At 54.3% G+C, this 13,819-nt stretch overlaps 2 protein-coding genes across 5 annotated transcripts in view; one reads left to right on the forward strand and one right to left on the reverse strand.

The window, feature by feature from the left end:
• Nucleotides 1-4,532, reverse strand: part of NSD3 (nuclear receptor binding SET domain protein 3) — a 37,092-nt gene extending 32,560 nt beyond the window's left edge. For 2 of the 3 annotated variants that reach the window (XM_032712575.1, XM_032712574.1), the window contains exon 1: nt 4,264-4,532. The gene's annotated coding sequence lies outside the window, so the exon portion shown is untranslated. The remainder of the gene's footprint in view (nt 1-4,263) is intronic. The other variant, XM_032712576.1, reaches the window with a different exon arrangement.
• A 1,160-nt stretch (nt 4,533-5,692) lies between these two features.
• LETM2 (leucine zipper and EF-hand containing transmembrane protein 2) lies at nt 5,693-12,273 on the forward strand. Of its 2 annotated transcripts, none has more exons than XM_032712572.1 (10): nt 5,693-5,976; nt 6,322-6,793; nt 6,919-7,062; nt 7,391-7,525; nt 7,896-8,099; nt 8,848-8,967; nt 9,551-9,655; nt 9,788-9,874; nt 10,545-10,619; nt 10,928-12,273. In XM_032712572.1, the coding sequence occupies exons 1-10, from the start codon at nt 5,933-5,935 to the stop codon at nt 10,976-10,978; spliced, it is 1,437 nt and encodes a 478-aa protein (XP_032568463.1). In that variant the 5' UTR covers nt 5,693-5,932; the 3' UTR covers nt 10,979-12,273. The 2 variants fall into 2 exon arrangements, with proteins under 2 accessions (XP_032568463.1, XP_032568464.1); XM_032712573.1 differs by having other exon boundaries at nt 5,696-5,976; nt 12,028-12,273.
• Nucleotides 12,274-13,819: the final 1,546 nt, after the last annotated feature.

Genomic DNA, 13,819 nt, shown 5'->3' on the forward strand with positions numbered 1-13,819 from the left:
GTGATGCATATTCTGGGGCCTGCACACTCAGATTAAATTGATGTTTACATTCATCTTCACTGTCCTGTGACACCAACTCGGGGCTCATTTGTCACTTCATTTGTAATTAAGATGCTCACACCAAAGCACAATAACCAATAACAGCACAAGGTTCTGCAGCAGAATTCACTCATAGCAGGAACTTTTAAACCTCGGGGCTGTGAAAGCATCCCTTCCTCCACAGCTCTGCAGAGCAGCCACCAAACCAACACAACTGTCACTGTCAGGGGACTTGGATCTTTGGGGCAGCACGTGGGATTGCACAGCAAGGTCAAAAACCCCAAACCACGCCCGTTCTGGGAAGAGGAAGTAGAACTGTTTGTACTATTTACCACCAAATTGTTACTTTGCATTTGCCAAACCAAAGAGCAAACAGCAGATTTCCCACCGGGCTTTATTTTTAACTAAACCCAGGTTCAATCTTTTCTCATTTCTGAATAGTTATTAAAAAATCTTGTCTTGAGAAGCTGTGACAGTGCTCCAGGCACATCCACGGCTGGCAGGGCAGAGTCCCAGCTGCCAGTGCAGCTCCCACAGGCTCTGGCTGCAGAGGTGGCTGTCAATGCACTTTGTTTTGATATGTGACAAAAGTGTGGATTGAACTTCAAAACACTCTACTTACATGGGATTTAGGCGCTACCAGTCAAAGAATATAGCTCTGATTTTCTCCTTTTTCACTCCTTCTGGAGCTCACCTGTGTCACTCAGCCTTGGGGCCAGTCTGTGCTGCACAGTTGGGACACCCAGGCCCGAATTTGTGCCTCAGTAACTCGCTGCAGGCTGAGAACCAGGCCCACAGCTCCACTGAAGTGCTCTCAGCAGCCCCAAAGCACCCGAGGCCACTCTCCTCCCACAGTTCTGACATCACCGAGAGCTCCTTCCTGCCCAGTCTCTCCCTGTCATCGCTGTTAACACACCCAGACTTTCCCACCCTCCTGCCTGCCCAAAACTCTGCTGCAGTGGATCAGTTCCCAGATGCTGCCCAGGGAAGTGGCATCTGGGCAGCATCAGTGAGAGGACAGGCCCTGGAGCCACCCAAATAACAGCACACAGGGAGGAATCCTGAGCTCACAGCACTCTCAACATCCAAACCTAAGGCAGGATTGCTTTGCATAATCCCTCCAAGCCTTAATGCAGAGAACACCCCACTGTCACTGAAGAGAGCTGTCCCTGCAGCAGAGCAACGGCACCCAAACCACAGGGGAATGGGATTTCCAGCTGATCTTGCACAAAGGTGTTCCAGAATAAATTCTTCTCACTACACCAGCGATTACTCTACTAACACACAGCATCAGCCCCCTGTGAGCTGTGCAATTTGGCTTCCAAACATGACCCACAACAGATCCTGGACTGATACAACACTGGAGCTCGACAGATAAACAGTTTCATCACTTCCAGGTTTACAGGAAATGGACACTTCACAGCAGCTGGAAACAACATGGAATCAACAACAAAACAACTTGAAATCAACACCTTCAAAGCTGCAACTGAATTTCATAATGAGAGAAAGAGTTTCCTCTCTAAAACTGCGTGTCCTTTCCCAGGGCTGACAGGGACACAAGACTGTTTACAAACAGTGAGACTACACAGGGACATTGCTTCAGTAAATATTTTCCTGTTGCCCACGTGAGTCACAACTCAAAGTATCAAAGGAAAAGGTAAATGAAATAAAACATATAAGCAGTACAGGATAGGGCAGGTCAGCCCAGCAGAGCTCTTCCTTAAGTGAACACTGCTGGTTTCAGTTCCCATTCTGAGCTTCTGAGCTCGACTGAGCAGAGTTTGAACAGTCAGTTCCACCTCCAACAGCGAGTGCTCAGTCACAGGAAGGTTTCACAGAGATTATGGATCCTCTGGGTCCACATTTTCACCAACAACTGCACTCACCTAAAGTAAGTTTTAGCACGAGAATTTTGCAACTTTGCTCTCAGAAAACAAACCTATAGTTCTCAAACCTTGCCCTCGTGCTGCAGGAGACTAAATAACAGATTGTCGAACAATTCCAGCCCCACATGACTGCAGCTTTTCTTCCTCCCAGAGAGGGAGTTCCGTGGGTTTGGCTGAGGCTGGCTGTGGCCACAACAAGGAGAGACACAGTAGCTACTGATAAAAGTCCAGTACAGACTTATTTTAAACCTTTTTTCACCCTTTTCTGTTGACAATGCCAACATGGGGTTACCCAGTCACAGGGAGGTGTTTTACAGATGGCAAATGTGTGCTGTGAGGCAGGACCTGGCCTGTCAGCTCCCTGAGGAGCTGGGAGCTCTGCTGTGAGTCAGCCCAGTGTGCTCAGAGCACTGTCACTGCCTCGTCACCCTGAGCTGGGCTTTCTATCAACAGGCTCAAAAGCAGAAGTTCCAAGATATCTTTATGTACAAATACCAACGCAGCTCCTCTCCACACAGACCCAAACCAGAGAGAGTCAAACCTCTGCTCACACCCTACCATCACTCCTTACCCTCCAGATGTTCACTGCCATTTTCTGTGCTGTTTCACTCCCAACACATCCAACCTGCACTGCTGCTGGTCCCCTCAAGCACCCAATCCATGCAGCAACTGCTCTCAGTGGCTGCTCACTGCTGCAGGTGTTTGACAGACAGACAAACAGAGCTGCCTGGCTGGACAAGCCAGGCTGGGCAGGTGTTTGAAGTGATGCAATCACTCCTGCCCTCTGAAAACCTTAAGCCTGCAGTTCACACACAGCCCTGCACCCCCCTTCTCCCCAGAGCTGAGCATTCCCAGCGCTTCCAGTCGCATCAAACACCACCCACAGGGACACTGTTATCACCTGGAACGGCATCCTGGGGTGTGGGAATTGTGTGAACTGCAGACAGAAACAAACAACTGTTCCTACTGATCCCTGGGCCCAGCCTGTGCCATCTGCTTTGTCCCACTCTGCTCTGCGTGTCCTTAGCAAATCCCACAGGCAAAGCTCTATTTACACACACTAACACAACGCCAAGTTTTCACTTGCACAGGATTCCTTAACAGGAAACCTGCAGCCTGTGGATTTCTCCTGACTCCAGCTGGACTGAGCTGTCCCTCCTGGCAGACAGTGGAGGTGAATCAGAGGCCTCTTGACAAACCTTAAAGCGTGAGGTGAGGCTGCTCCCCTGTGCACCTTTGTGAAGGCGGTTTGTGTTTGGTTTTTGAATGCCAGAAGAAACAGTCACGTCTGTAACTGGGTTTGATAAGGCCACTTTGAACAAGTTTCCCACAGTGCCACGGAAAGAAACAACTTGGCCAGCAGAGAAAAGGGGTTTGTCTGGAAAAGGAGCTTAGAGACTCGTCTGGTTTGAGAGCCGCGGGATTCAAAAGGGAAACGTGGAGCAAAATCTTTGGTTCTTCAGGGAAAGTCACAGGCTGAGACTGACATGAAACCACAAGGCAGATCTCTGGCAACACCAAACACTGTAATGTCGTGGCAGGCTGTCACATACCACAGCCAGGGCAAGAACTGCAACATGTCTCATGAGAACCACCTCAACCTCAGGCAAAGCTGCCCAACTGAAAAATGCAAAATAAATATGTTTGTATTAAAACAAAACATACAGCCTTTGACCATCATCCTCCACTCTTACCCTGCACCTTCATAAGGCAGACAATCAGGTTTTGGAGCTAAATCTTTTCAAGCAGCTCATTAAAACATTTAATAAAAAAATCTACCCACCAAAGCATTCACTGTTGCATCTCTACAAAAGGCCACTAAACAGTCATTAAAACAGGCTTCAATTTTTCCTTCCACTATGATTACTGGCTACTTCATGTTGTCCTCTGGGTTGGTTGGTGTATACACGACTACGTTATCGTTATTTTTTTTAACAACAAATTGCACCGAAACGAACGAGTGTATTGACACCCAAACAGAAAGCGGAGGGAGATCACAACAAAGTGCAGCACAACGCAACAGTACCGAAAAAAACCCCTAAACCCCAAAACCTCCCCAACATTCGAGCAACAACAACAAACCCGCGAACGGCAAACCCCTTTTTTCTGGGGGGTGGAGGGGGGTCACCGCTTGGGTAGAACGCCGAGTTTCTGCCCCGCAGCCGGCCGGGGCTCGGCCGCGGGGCCGGAGCGGGGAGAGCGGGGCCGGCCCGGGGGGGACGCGCGGGGGTCCCCGGCCCTGCCCGGGGCCGTGCCCGGCCCGGCGCCGCCGCCGCTCCCGCAGTAACATGGCGGCCGCGGCCCCTCCGCCCCGGGGCCGCCGCGGGCCCGCGCTCACCTTCAGTCACTTCCATTCTCACGGCCCCGCCGCGTCCGCCCGGCCCCGCGCAGACAAAAGGCGGCGGCGGGGGCGGCGCGGGGCCTCCGCCTCCTCCTCCTCCTCCTCCCGCCGCACCAGCGAAGGCCGCGGCGGAGCCCCGGCCTCGATTTCCGCGCCCCCGCCGCTGGCGCCGGGCTCCGCCCCGGGGGGGGAGGGAGAGAGGGAGGGCGGGAGAGAAGGAAGGCCGCCCGCCCCCAGCGCCCGGCGCGGCCGAGGGAGGCGCTGGCGGGGCCCGGCGGGTCGCGGCCGAGGGCGGGCGCTGGCGGCGGGGGGGACGTGGAGAGCGGCCGCTGCCGGTGCGGCCCCGCCGAGCGCCTCCGCCTCCGCCCGCCCCCCGCCGCCGCCGCACCGCGCCGCCGCGCCGCGCACGCGCCGCACGTGCCCCCCCATTGGCCGCCCCGAGCGGCTCCTGCCGCGGGGCACCACGGGAGATGTAGTTCGAGGGAGGGTCCGGGCTCCTCGGGACAGGAAACACAATTGGGGAGGGTCCCACAGGGGCCGCGGGGGTCATGAAGGGTCTCGAGTGTCTCGCTGATGGGGAGAGAGTGCGGGAGCTGCGCCTGGTTAGTCTGGAGAGGAGAAGGCTGAGAGGGGTTCCATGAATCCATACACGTATCCCATGAATGCATACATATCTCATCAATCCATACATGTATGTCATCAATCCATACACATATCCCACGAATCCATACACAAATCTTGAAAGAGATCGTTCCAGACTCTTTTTGGTGGAGTCCAGCCACAGGACGAGGAGCACTGGCCATGAACTGTAGCACAAGAAGTTCCAGCTCAACACAAGCTCCCCAAGAGATCGAGCACGGGCTGAGTGGTGATTCCCAAATGCTGGAGCTCACCCTGGGTGGCGATGGGCTGGGCTGGAGGGCAGTAATAAAGGGAATATAAAGAGCGGTTCTGCTCGCTGCTGCAGGGACCTCCCTGAAGGCCCGCGGGAGCATCCATGTGCCAGCCTCCACAGGAACAGGAGCGCTTCCCCTCATTCCCGGCCTTTCCAGGCTAAGCCCCCCGAGCACAGGGCACGGTCACGGCCCAGTTGCCATCGCCTCCCGCGCCCCCGTGACGTCACGCGCGACCACCCGCCCCACGATGGCGTCACGCACCCAACCCGTGACGTCACCGCCCGCCCGCGCACCGCCCCCGTCTTCGCGCAGCCAATCAGCGTCTTCTTTTGAGGGCGCCTCCGGGTCAGGCCCTGCCCCTGCCCCGCTCCCATTGGGAGGGCCTTGGGCAGGGCCGCATCACTGCCTCCTGATTGGCTGACGCCAGCGGAGGGGCGTGGCGCAGCGCGATGGCGTGACCTGCGTGGGGACCACAGAGAGTGGGGGGGCGACGGGCCAGAGCGGCGCGCGCGGGGCAAGACGGGACGGGCGGGGGGGTCCGGGAGGAGCGCGGCCGGCGGTGAGGGAGACCGGGACCGGGATCACCGGGATCGGGACCGGGATCACCGGGATCGGGACCGGGGAGGGGCAACGCGGCCCCATCCCGGCGTTCCCCTCGCTCCCGGCAGCGGGACGGGGATGGGTCCGGCCGGGCTCCGGCGCCCCCCGCCGCCCCCCGGCCGCTGCCGGGAGTGAGGGTCCCACCGCCCCCCGGTCCATCCAGCGCAGCCATGGCCTGCGGCTGTCACACCCTCCTGGCTGTGGCCAGGGTCAGGTAAGCCCCGCAGCCCCTCGCGGAGGAGTCTGGGCCCTGCGCTGGGCTTAGCCGCGCTAGGCTGGGGGTGAAGATTTGGTTTTGGTTTTTTTTGTTTCCAACTGGCACGTTTTATCCCGTTCCGTCGGTAAAAGGGCTCCCGGGAGGCACTGTGGGGCCCTGGGTTATTCTCCCGCAAGAGAAGGGTTGTTAGGACGGGACGAGTTCTCAGTATTTCACCCCTTGCTGAAGGATCAGTGTCTCGGCCACAAAATCAGTTTCACAAGTTGATCTGGCGCTGAAAATGTTGATTTGGGGGTGACGCCTCGGCCTCCCTGCACTGTTCTCACTGAAACACCTCTCCAGTTTCAGGGGTTCCCATCTCCTCACACCCTCCAGCCCTTCGTTCTCTCCAGCCCTCGCCCTCGTCCAGCTGGTGGATTTCCAGTTATCCTGGACTTCCAGAGACTCCCAAGCCCCTCCTCGGGCGCTCCGTGCCCGCCTGGGTGCTGCCCTGCCCCGCTCACCTGCTCACACCCTGCACACCTGCCCCTGCCCACGGCGGCAGCAGCAGCTCCGAGGGGAACCTCCGTCCCCCGGGAATCCCGCGAGCCAGGGAAGCAAACCCGGCAGCCAGGGAAGCAAACCCGCCCGAACGTCGGCAAAACAGCTCGTGGAGGCTGCCCCGGGGAAGAAGCCTCTGCGCCAGAGAGTCGTGGATGAGCTGAAGCACTACTACAACGGGTTCCACCTGCTCTGGATCGACACCAAGGTGGCTGCCAGGATGGTGTGGAGGCTGCTCCACGGGCAGGTGCTCACCAGGAGGGAGAGGCGGAGGGTAAGTGCCACAGCACCCAGTTAAAGTGGTGCAGTAAGAGGCTTAGACACTCCTTTGGACGCATTTTGTGTGTCTGGCTGAGTGATAATCTCAGGATAATCTCTGCTGTGCTCTTCTCTGGACAGCTGCTGAGAACCTGTGCAGATCTCTTCCGGCTGGTTCCCTTCCTGGTGTTTGTCATTGTGCCCTTCATGGAATTTCTGTTACCTGTGTTCTTGAAGCTCTTCCCTGAAATGCTGCCCTCGACGTTTGAGACAGAGTCAAAAAAGGTTTGTGTCCTGCCTGAGGCTGTGGGGTGTGTGCACAGCTCCTCAGAACATCTGTGCAGCTGCACGGAGCTGCTGTTCCCTGGAAGCGAGGATCAGCCTCACCCACATGTCCGGGTCAGACATTCCCAGCTTATTCCTGAGCTGAACAGCAGGGCTGGGAGGTAGTGCTGTAGGGATCAGCAGGAATGTGCACAGCAATTCCATTTCCTGCAGTAACCAAAGCCTGGTGCTTTCAGAACCGAAGTCTTATTTCATCTCTTTCCCAGAATCCCCTCCCACCTGTTTTCCAAATGGAATTTCTAATTATGCTTTATTTCCCGGAGTGAAGGAAGAAAAGCAGAGGAAGAAGCTAAATGCAAAGCTGGAGTTAGCAAAGTTCCTGCGGGAGACCATTGCAGAGATGGCCAAAAGGAACAAAGCAGACACAGGACAAGGGAAGCAGTTCTCCTCGTACCTGCACGAGGTAGGACAGGCTGTGCTGGGGATGGCAGCTGTGGGCAGAGAGCACAGGATTTGGCCTGGGGTTGTGGAGAGCTTTGGCAGCACAGGGCTGCCCTGGCAGGGGCTGTTACCTGGGTGCCTCCTGCAGGTAGCACCTGCTGACCCCGCTGTCAGAGCTGCACTCACAGGAATTCCTGTCCTGGAACAGTGGAAGTTTCACCCAGTGCCCACTCCAGAACACTTTCACTTTGACTTTTAGCTGTATCACCCTGTTTCCATCAGAGACAGGAATTCCAGTGTGAGAAGCGGGAAGAGGGAAGGGAAGGGAAGGGAAGGAAGAGGGTTCCCAAAGGGTGATCCTGCTGAGGTTTGGCTTTTGGCCCTTGGTTCAGATCCGTCACAGTGGCCACCAGCCCAGCACGCAGGAGATCGTCCGCTTCTCCAAGCTCTTCGAGGATGAGCTGACCCTGGAGCACCTGGAGAGGCCACAGCTGGTGGCTCTGTGCAAACTGCTGGAGCTGCAGCCCATCGGCACCAACAACCTGCTCCGCTTCCAGCTGCTGCTCCGGCTCAGGACCATCAAGGCAGATGATGAGGTGGGTCTGAAACAGCACAGAGGAGCTGCTGGGTGGAGTGTGTGCTCTCAGGCTCTGCCCTCTGAGCCACTGCTGGCTTCAGGTGTGTCCCTGCCCTCCCACCAACCTCTGGGGTGAAGTTTAATGGGAGTCAGATCATCCCCCTCAGAGATCCCAGAAGAAAACAGAATGAGAGTTCTTCTCCCTGCACCCCTGCAGCCTTTGGGAAACTGTAACAAAGGTGTCACTGCAGATATTGTCACTGTTTAAAACATTTCATTCTGGAGTCATGCTAACTTGTAAAAAAGGGTGGTTCCAATTCTGGAATGAATATTGTATGGGAGCAGCAGATTTTAAACAACTGAATTCATTAGGAGTTTATGTTACTGTATAAAGTGGCTGGATTTATTTAGCCTGGGGAGGGCCAAGGGTCCCCTTGTGGTTTTCAGCTGCATAATGGGGTTATTTAGAAAATGGAACCAGACTCACAGGTGCAGAATGGAGGGATAACAGGTAATGGCCATAAGCTGCAGCAAGGAGAACTCCAGTACGATAAGAAAAAGAATTAAGATCAGTGAGTGTGTAAACAGTAAAATGAGTCATCTGGAGGTCGTGAAATCCCCATCCCTAAAGAGGCTCAAAGCACAGATGGAAAATACTGAGCAATTCTGAGCAGGAGCTTGGACTGGGGACCCCCAGAAGTCCCTTCAGGTATGTGAGGGGCTTGGCTTACCCTGTGCATGGGTAGGAAGGTTCCTGTCCCTTGCAGATGATCGCCAAGGAAGGGGTCGGCGGGCTGAGCGTGCTGGAGCTGCAGAGCGCCTGCAGGGCCCGGGGGATGCGCTCCCTGGGCGTCTCCGAGGAGCAGCTGAGGGAGCAGCTCGGGCAGGTGAGTGTGCCCTGGCCTGGGCTGGTGGGACAGGGTTCCTCTGAGGGCAGATTCCAGGCAGTGGTCAGGTGCAGCAGGCACAGCTTCCCGAGAACTCGTGGACGAGTTTCAGATGGATCCTCACCTGCAGAGCTGAGCTCTTAAGGCACGAAATGTCCAGGTTATGTCATAGACTAAAGTGGAAACCAAGAAGCACCAAGGTAAAATGGGGGGAGTGAAATATGTTTTTAAGCTTCTAAAGCAGCAGCTAAGACTTCAGTAGAGATATTGCTGGTCTTTGTAAGCATCCAGACAGCTTAGAGACACTGCTGTGGGTGCTGTGTTTCAGGGAAGCTGCAGGTAATTCCAAGTGCTTGGCTGTTTGTCAACGGGGATGTTGGTACCTCCCAAGTGCTGGAAACTTCCTCTCTAGTGTCTATTCCATACAGTATTCCTAACCTTTCAGAACCATTTCTTCTCATTGTTGTTACCTAAAACTCTATTAGCCAAACTCCAGATTGCTTTAAGGACAAAGGGTGCTGCATAAATAAGTACTCACACAGAGCAATATGAAATAACTTTTCCTCCTGTTTCCCTCTGACAGTGGCTGGATTTGCATTTAAAGGAGAACGTTCCCCCTTCTCTGCTCCTGCTTTCCCGTGCCTTGTACTTAGTGGACATAAAGCCACAGTGTGTTTCCCAGAACAAGGTGAGTTGTTTAATAAAACTTCCAGGTTAATAGCTCAACCATTACCCATTATAGAAATGAAAGACTGTGACAGGAATCTTGTTCTTTGATCCTACAAGTGGACTGAAGTTAGGTCTCTCTGTTCTTCCCCAGACAGGTGAAGCTACTGGAGTGGTGACATCCGTGCTTGAAGGCCAGGAGACCCTCCTGGATCCTGCCCCTGTTGTACAGGGAAGGAAGGTTAGAAAACAGCAGTCTGCAGGCTGGAAAATGCATGTAGTGCTGAAATTGTTGGGATCTGAGTGTGAACAAACCTTTCCAAAGCTAGACAAAACCAATGTTTGACACCGTGGCGCAGAGCACAGTCTTGTTTTTCCCCCAGGAGCCTCACAGCTGCATGTTCTGTCTTAGGAGACAAGGGATCTGCTGTGACACAACTGGTCCCCTTGCTGGGAACAGCTGGTTACTCAGTGCCATGGTACTGGCTTCCAGCCAAGCACTCATGAGCTTCCAGTTTGGTTTAGACCTCAACCCAAGTACATTTAGCTCAGAGAAGATGGTTAAAGGGGACTTGTTTTCAACTCTCCTACTGAATTTGGGCTCAGTTGTCCAGGACAAGAGGAGCCAAAATATCTAGAGTAAGAAAGCCAGAGCATATGGTTCTCAGCATCAGGCTGCAGTGAGCTCCTTAGATTAGTCCCAGCTGATAAAAGCAGGAATTAGAGAATATCGTATCAACTGCCAGAAATATTTCCACATAGTTAAATTGTGCTGGGGAAACAATGGGAATGCCAACACAGCTTTCACAGAGTGAGCAGGGAACAGCCTTGCTCAGAAGGGAGAAAGGGCTCTACAGGGTCTAGCCCCTTCCAAGAGGGTTCTGTGACTTACAGCTGCTTTTTCCTTAAAGGGTGAAGAATTTGTGTCTCAGCCAACAGAGAAATTGCCAGTCTCAGAAGCGTCAGTGAAGCCTCCCCCACAAGAGGTGAACTTGTCAGAATCCTTATGTAAAAGTATTTCTGCAGTGATTACCTTCCTTCTGCCCATTTTCTTTCTGTGAACATTTCATTTCAATTCAGCTGCTCATGTGCACATCTGGGATGCTGCTTAGGGCAAGTTTGGGAGTCCAGATGGACTTTTTTATCTCCTTTAACCTGAAGAACTTTGCTCTTCATCAGCTGTTGCTCTGCAGAGCAGCTTCCCATGGTAAATGGGAAGACACCTGCAGAAAAGATTTTGCAGTTCAAGAAACATTTGCACTGCCTAAACTCTGTCCCTTTCTCTTGCCCCTAGACCAAAATGGAAGCGTCCCAGGGCAGCAAGGCCGGTGCCAACGGAGCCTAACCCGGAGCCAGCACTGGGAGGGAACAGCTTCCATCTCCACACCTCCTGCAGAGGGAACAGGGATTTCCCAGGAGGCTGCTCTACACAACCAGGCGTCAGTAGCCCTCAGGGGCCTCTCTATCTGTCCCAAGCTTATTAGCAACTAGGCCAGTGCTGTCTGGATGGCCCCAGCTTCTCTTTTGTACTGGATCCCTCTCCCTGCCACTTTTAACTTATGGTGTAAATATGTTGATAACGGTGCTGCTGTCTGTGCTGTTCCTGAGCAGGTGTTTGTGCTCCCAACCTTAGCAGAGGCAGCTTTTCATGTCAGAACAGCCTGGGCACAGAACAAGCTGGGCTGGGGGTCCAGCAAAGCCTATTCTGCAGTGTGAAATCCTCTGCAGGAACATCCACACACACACAGGGCCAGCAGCTTGTCCTGCATATCACAGCTCAGGCTCTTGGTCCTGGTTAGGGTGGTCTAACCAGCGACCAGCACAGAATACAATGTGTGGCCATTGTATTTCACCAGCACATTTGTACCGAGGAAGATAACTACAGGAAAGGAGGGAGCAGCACTCCTCGGTGCTGTGGTGGAGCTGAACTGCTCAGAAAGACTTCAGACCTTGCTGGACAGGAGCAGAGCAGTGACAGGAACAGCCTCCACCCGTGAGCATTTGCATTCCCTGGTGAGAGCAGTGCTGGTGCCACACACTGTGACAGAAGCAGACTTGCACTTTCAGGATCCCTCTGGGTCATGTGAGGGAGCAACCCAGGACCTGCACACATGTCCCAAGCCTGAAGGCTTGGTTAACCCTTCCCAGGCTCAGAACTACACACCAAGTGCTGTCAGACTCATACTTCACAAACCGGCTCCTCACGCGCTCCAGCAAGGACTGAGTTTTTGCCAGACTCTCAGAGGATACTGAAAAGCTGTTTTTAGCATTTGTTAGATTTTTTACTGTCCTATGTAAATGCTCGGAAATTACTCACATGGATTTTAAATATGAATATTTATACTTACTGTAAAATTAGATTTGGTGCTAAGTAGAATGAAATGTCTCTTCCAGAGGTCAGACAGCCTTTAGAACAACCCGACTCTGAAAAGCCAGTTCTCCAAGGCCAGGTGTGAACAGCACTTTAAACCTGTGACTTCAGGCTCCTCCTGTAACGCAGAACCAGCTGTCAGGTGTTCTGTGTCCTTAGCTCTGTACCTACAACCCCTCCTTGTTCATCCAGCCCGTCCGTGGCGCTGGATCTGTGTTTAATAAATGGGAACAATTGTTATTTCAATAAAATAACCCCCTTGCTGTGGAGTTACTGCTGCCTCTTAGCACGGGGGGGGATGGTGCTGGTTCCACTTGTCTGTTGAGCAGAAACCTCGTCTCCTTGATAATCTGTGAGTTGTTTGGACAGAACCATGGCCTGGCATCTGCAGGGCCCAGAAAGGCCTTTCACCCCACAGGGCTGTTTAGTGCAAGATTTCACTGGGATGAGAGAGTGGAAATAAAAACACAAGTCATTTCTGTGTTATGGCTAAAGCAAGTGGCTGGGGAGATGGAATGCCTGAGTTAAGGTGAGCAGGAGGGGCTGTGCAAGGGGAAATCTCCCTGTTTGAAGCACAGAAACTGCTCACAGAGCCAGCCTAGTTCACTGTGTGTCACACAGGGATGTCACAGGCAGGGGGAACATTGAGCTCTGCTCAGGTAAGCTGGGAGTAACTGGGGACAGGATTTCTTGAAGTGCAAAAGGGAAGAGGCAGGGAAATAAACTTGGATAAGCTGTTGCTGCAGGGATTGAGATGCCCCCAGACAAGCTGTGCACTCAGGAGCTCCGTTACCTTTGGGTCCCTGAAGCTGCCGTGACAGGGAGAAACCAAACCAGTGGTGTGTAGTTCCAGGAGAAGCAGAAGCTCAGGTGCCCTTTACCAGAGGGTCCCTGATGCAGAGCCAGGGCTGGAAACCTCCTCCAAGAGGGGTGTGGAGGGTGTTGGGCACCGGGAGCACGGATACCTCACATCTGAGGGGATTGATCCCAGTCCCACACCGGCTCCTACAAGCCACAATCCCATTACTATCGATGCTTTTCCAGCCCTGCCACACTGCCCCGACCCCGTTCAATACTCACCATCACCATTCCCAAGGGAGGCGTTTTCCCGGGACCGCGAGCAGTAATTCGGCTGCGCACGAGTCGCACCAGCCCAGCCGAGCCGGGGGCTGTGGAGCAGGGGCCGGGCTGTGCCTGGCAGCCCCCCCGACCAGCACAGCCCGTGTCCCGGCGGGCGTGGGGAGCTCCCCCGGCCAGCGCCGCTGAGCGCCGGCAGGTCGCAGCAGCGCCCGGTGCTCGCACGAAGAGCCCCGAGATGCGCTGCTGGGAACGCGCCCAGAGAGAACCGAAAGCCTTCAAAGCAGACGCAGAGAAACTCGGCCGCCAGCAGGCGAGCACCTGGGCATGGGCAGGAGGAGAGGCCCTTTCACAGCCTCAGTTACACCAAAACCAAAAGGTCTGGAAGCTGGGGCTCGCTCTTCCTTGGATTCCTCAGCTCCATGGACGAGCTCCTGGCTCCGTGTTCAGCCTGAAGTGATCACAGGTTGTGGCAAAGCCTCCCAGGGGAGCTGGGAATGAGAGCCCGGTGGAGCAAGATGAACCCAAAGCAGTCCCAGGCCACTTAACACACCCCTGAACAAATCCATTTTTCAGACCAAAAACCCCCCAGCTGCCCCCCTGGCCCTCTCAGGTTGTTACCACCACAGGGCTCTCCAGGGGGATGTGTCCGAGCCTTGGCTCTGCTTGGTGTGTTGGGACCCCCAGACCCTGCAGGCACACAAAGGGCAGAGGCAGCAGTTTTGCTCCATGACCCCC

This window comes from Chiroxiphia lanceolata, chromosome 28, assembly GCF_009829145.1.
Source record: "Chiroxiphia lanceolata isolate bChiLan1 chromosome 28, bChiLan1.pri, whole genome shotgun sequence".
NCBI classification, from domain to species: Eukaryota; Metazoa; Chordata; class Aves; order Passeriformes; family Pipridae; genus Chiroxiphia; species Chiroxiphia lanceolata.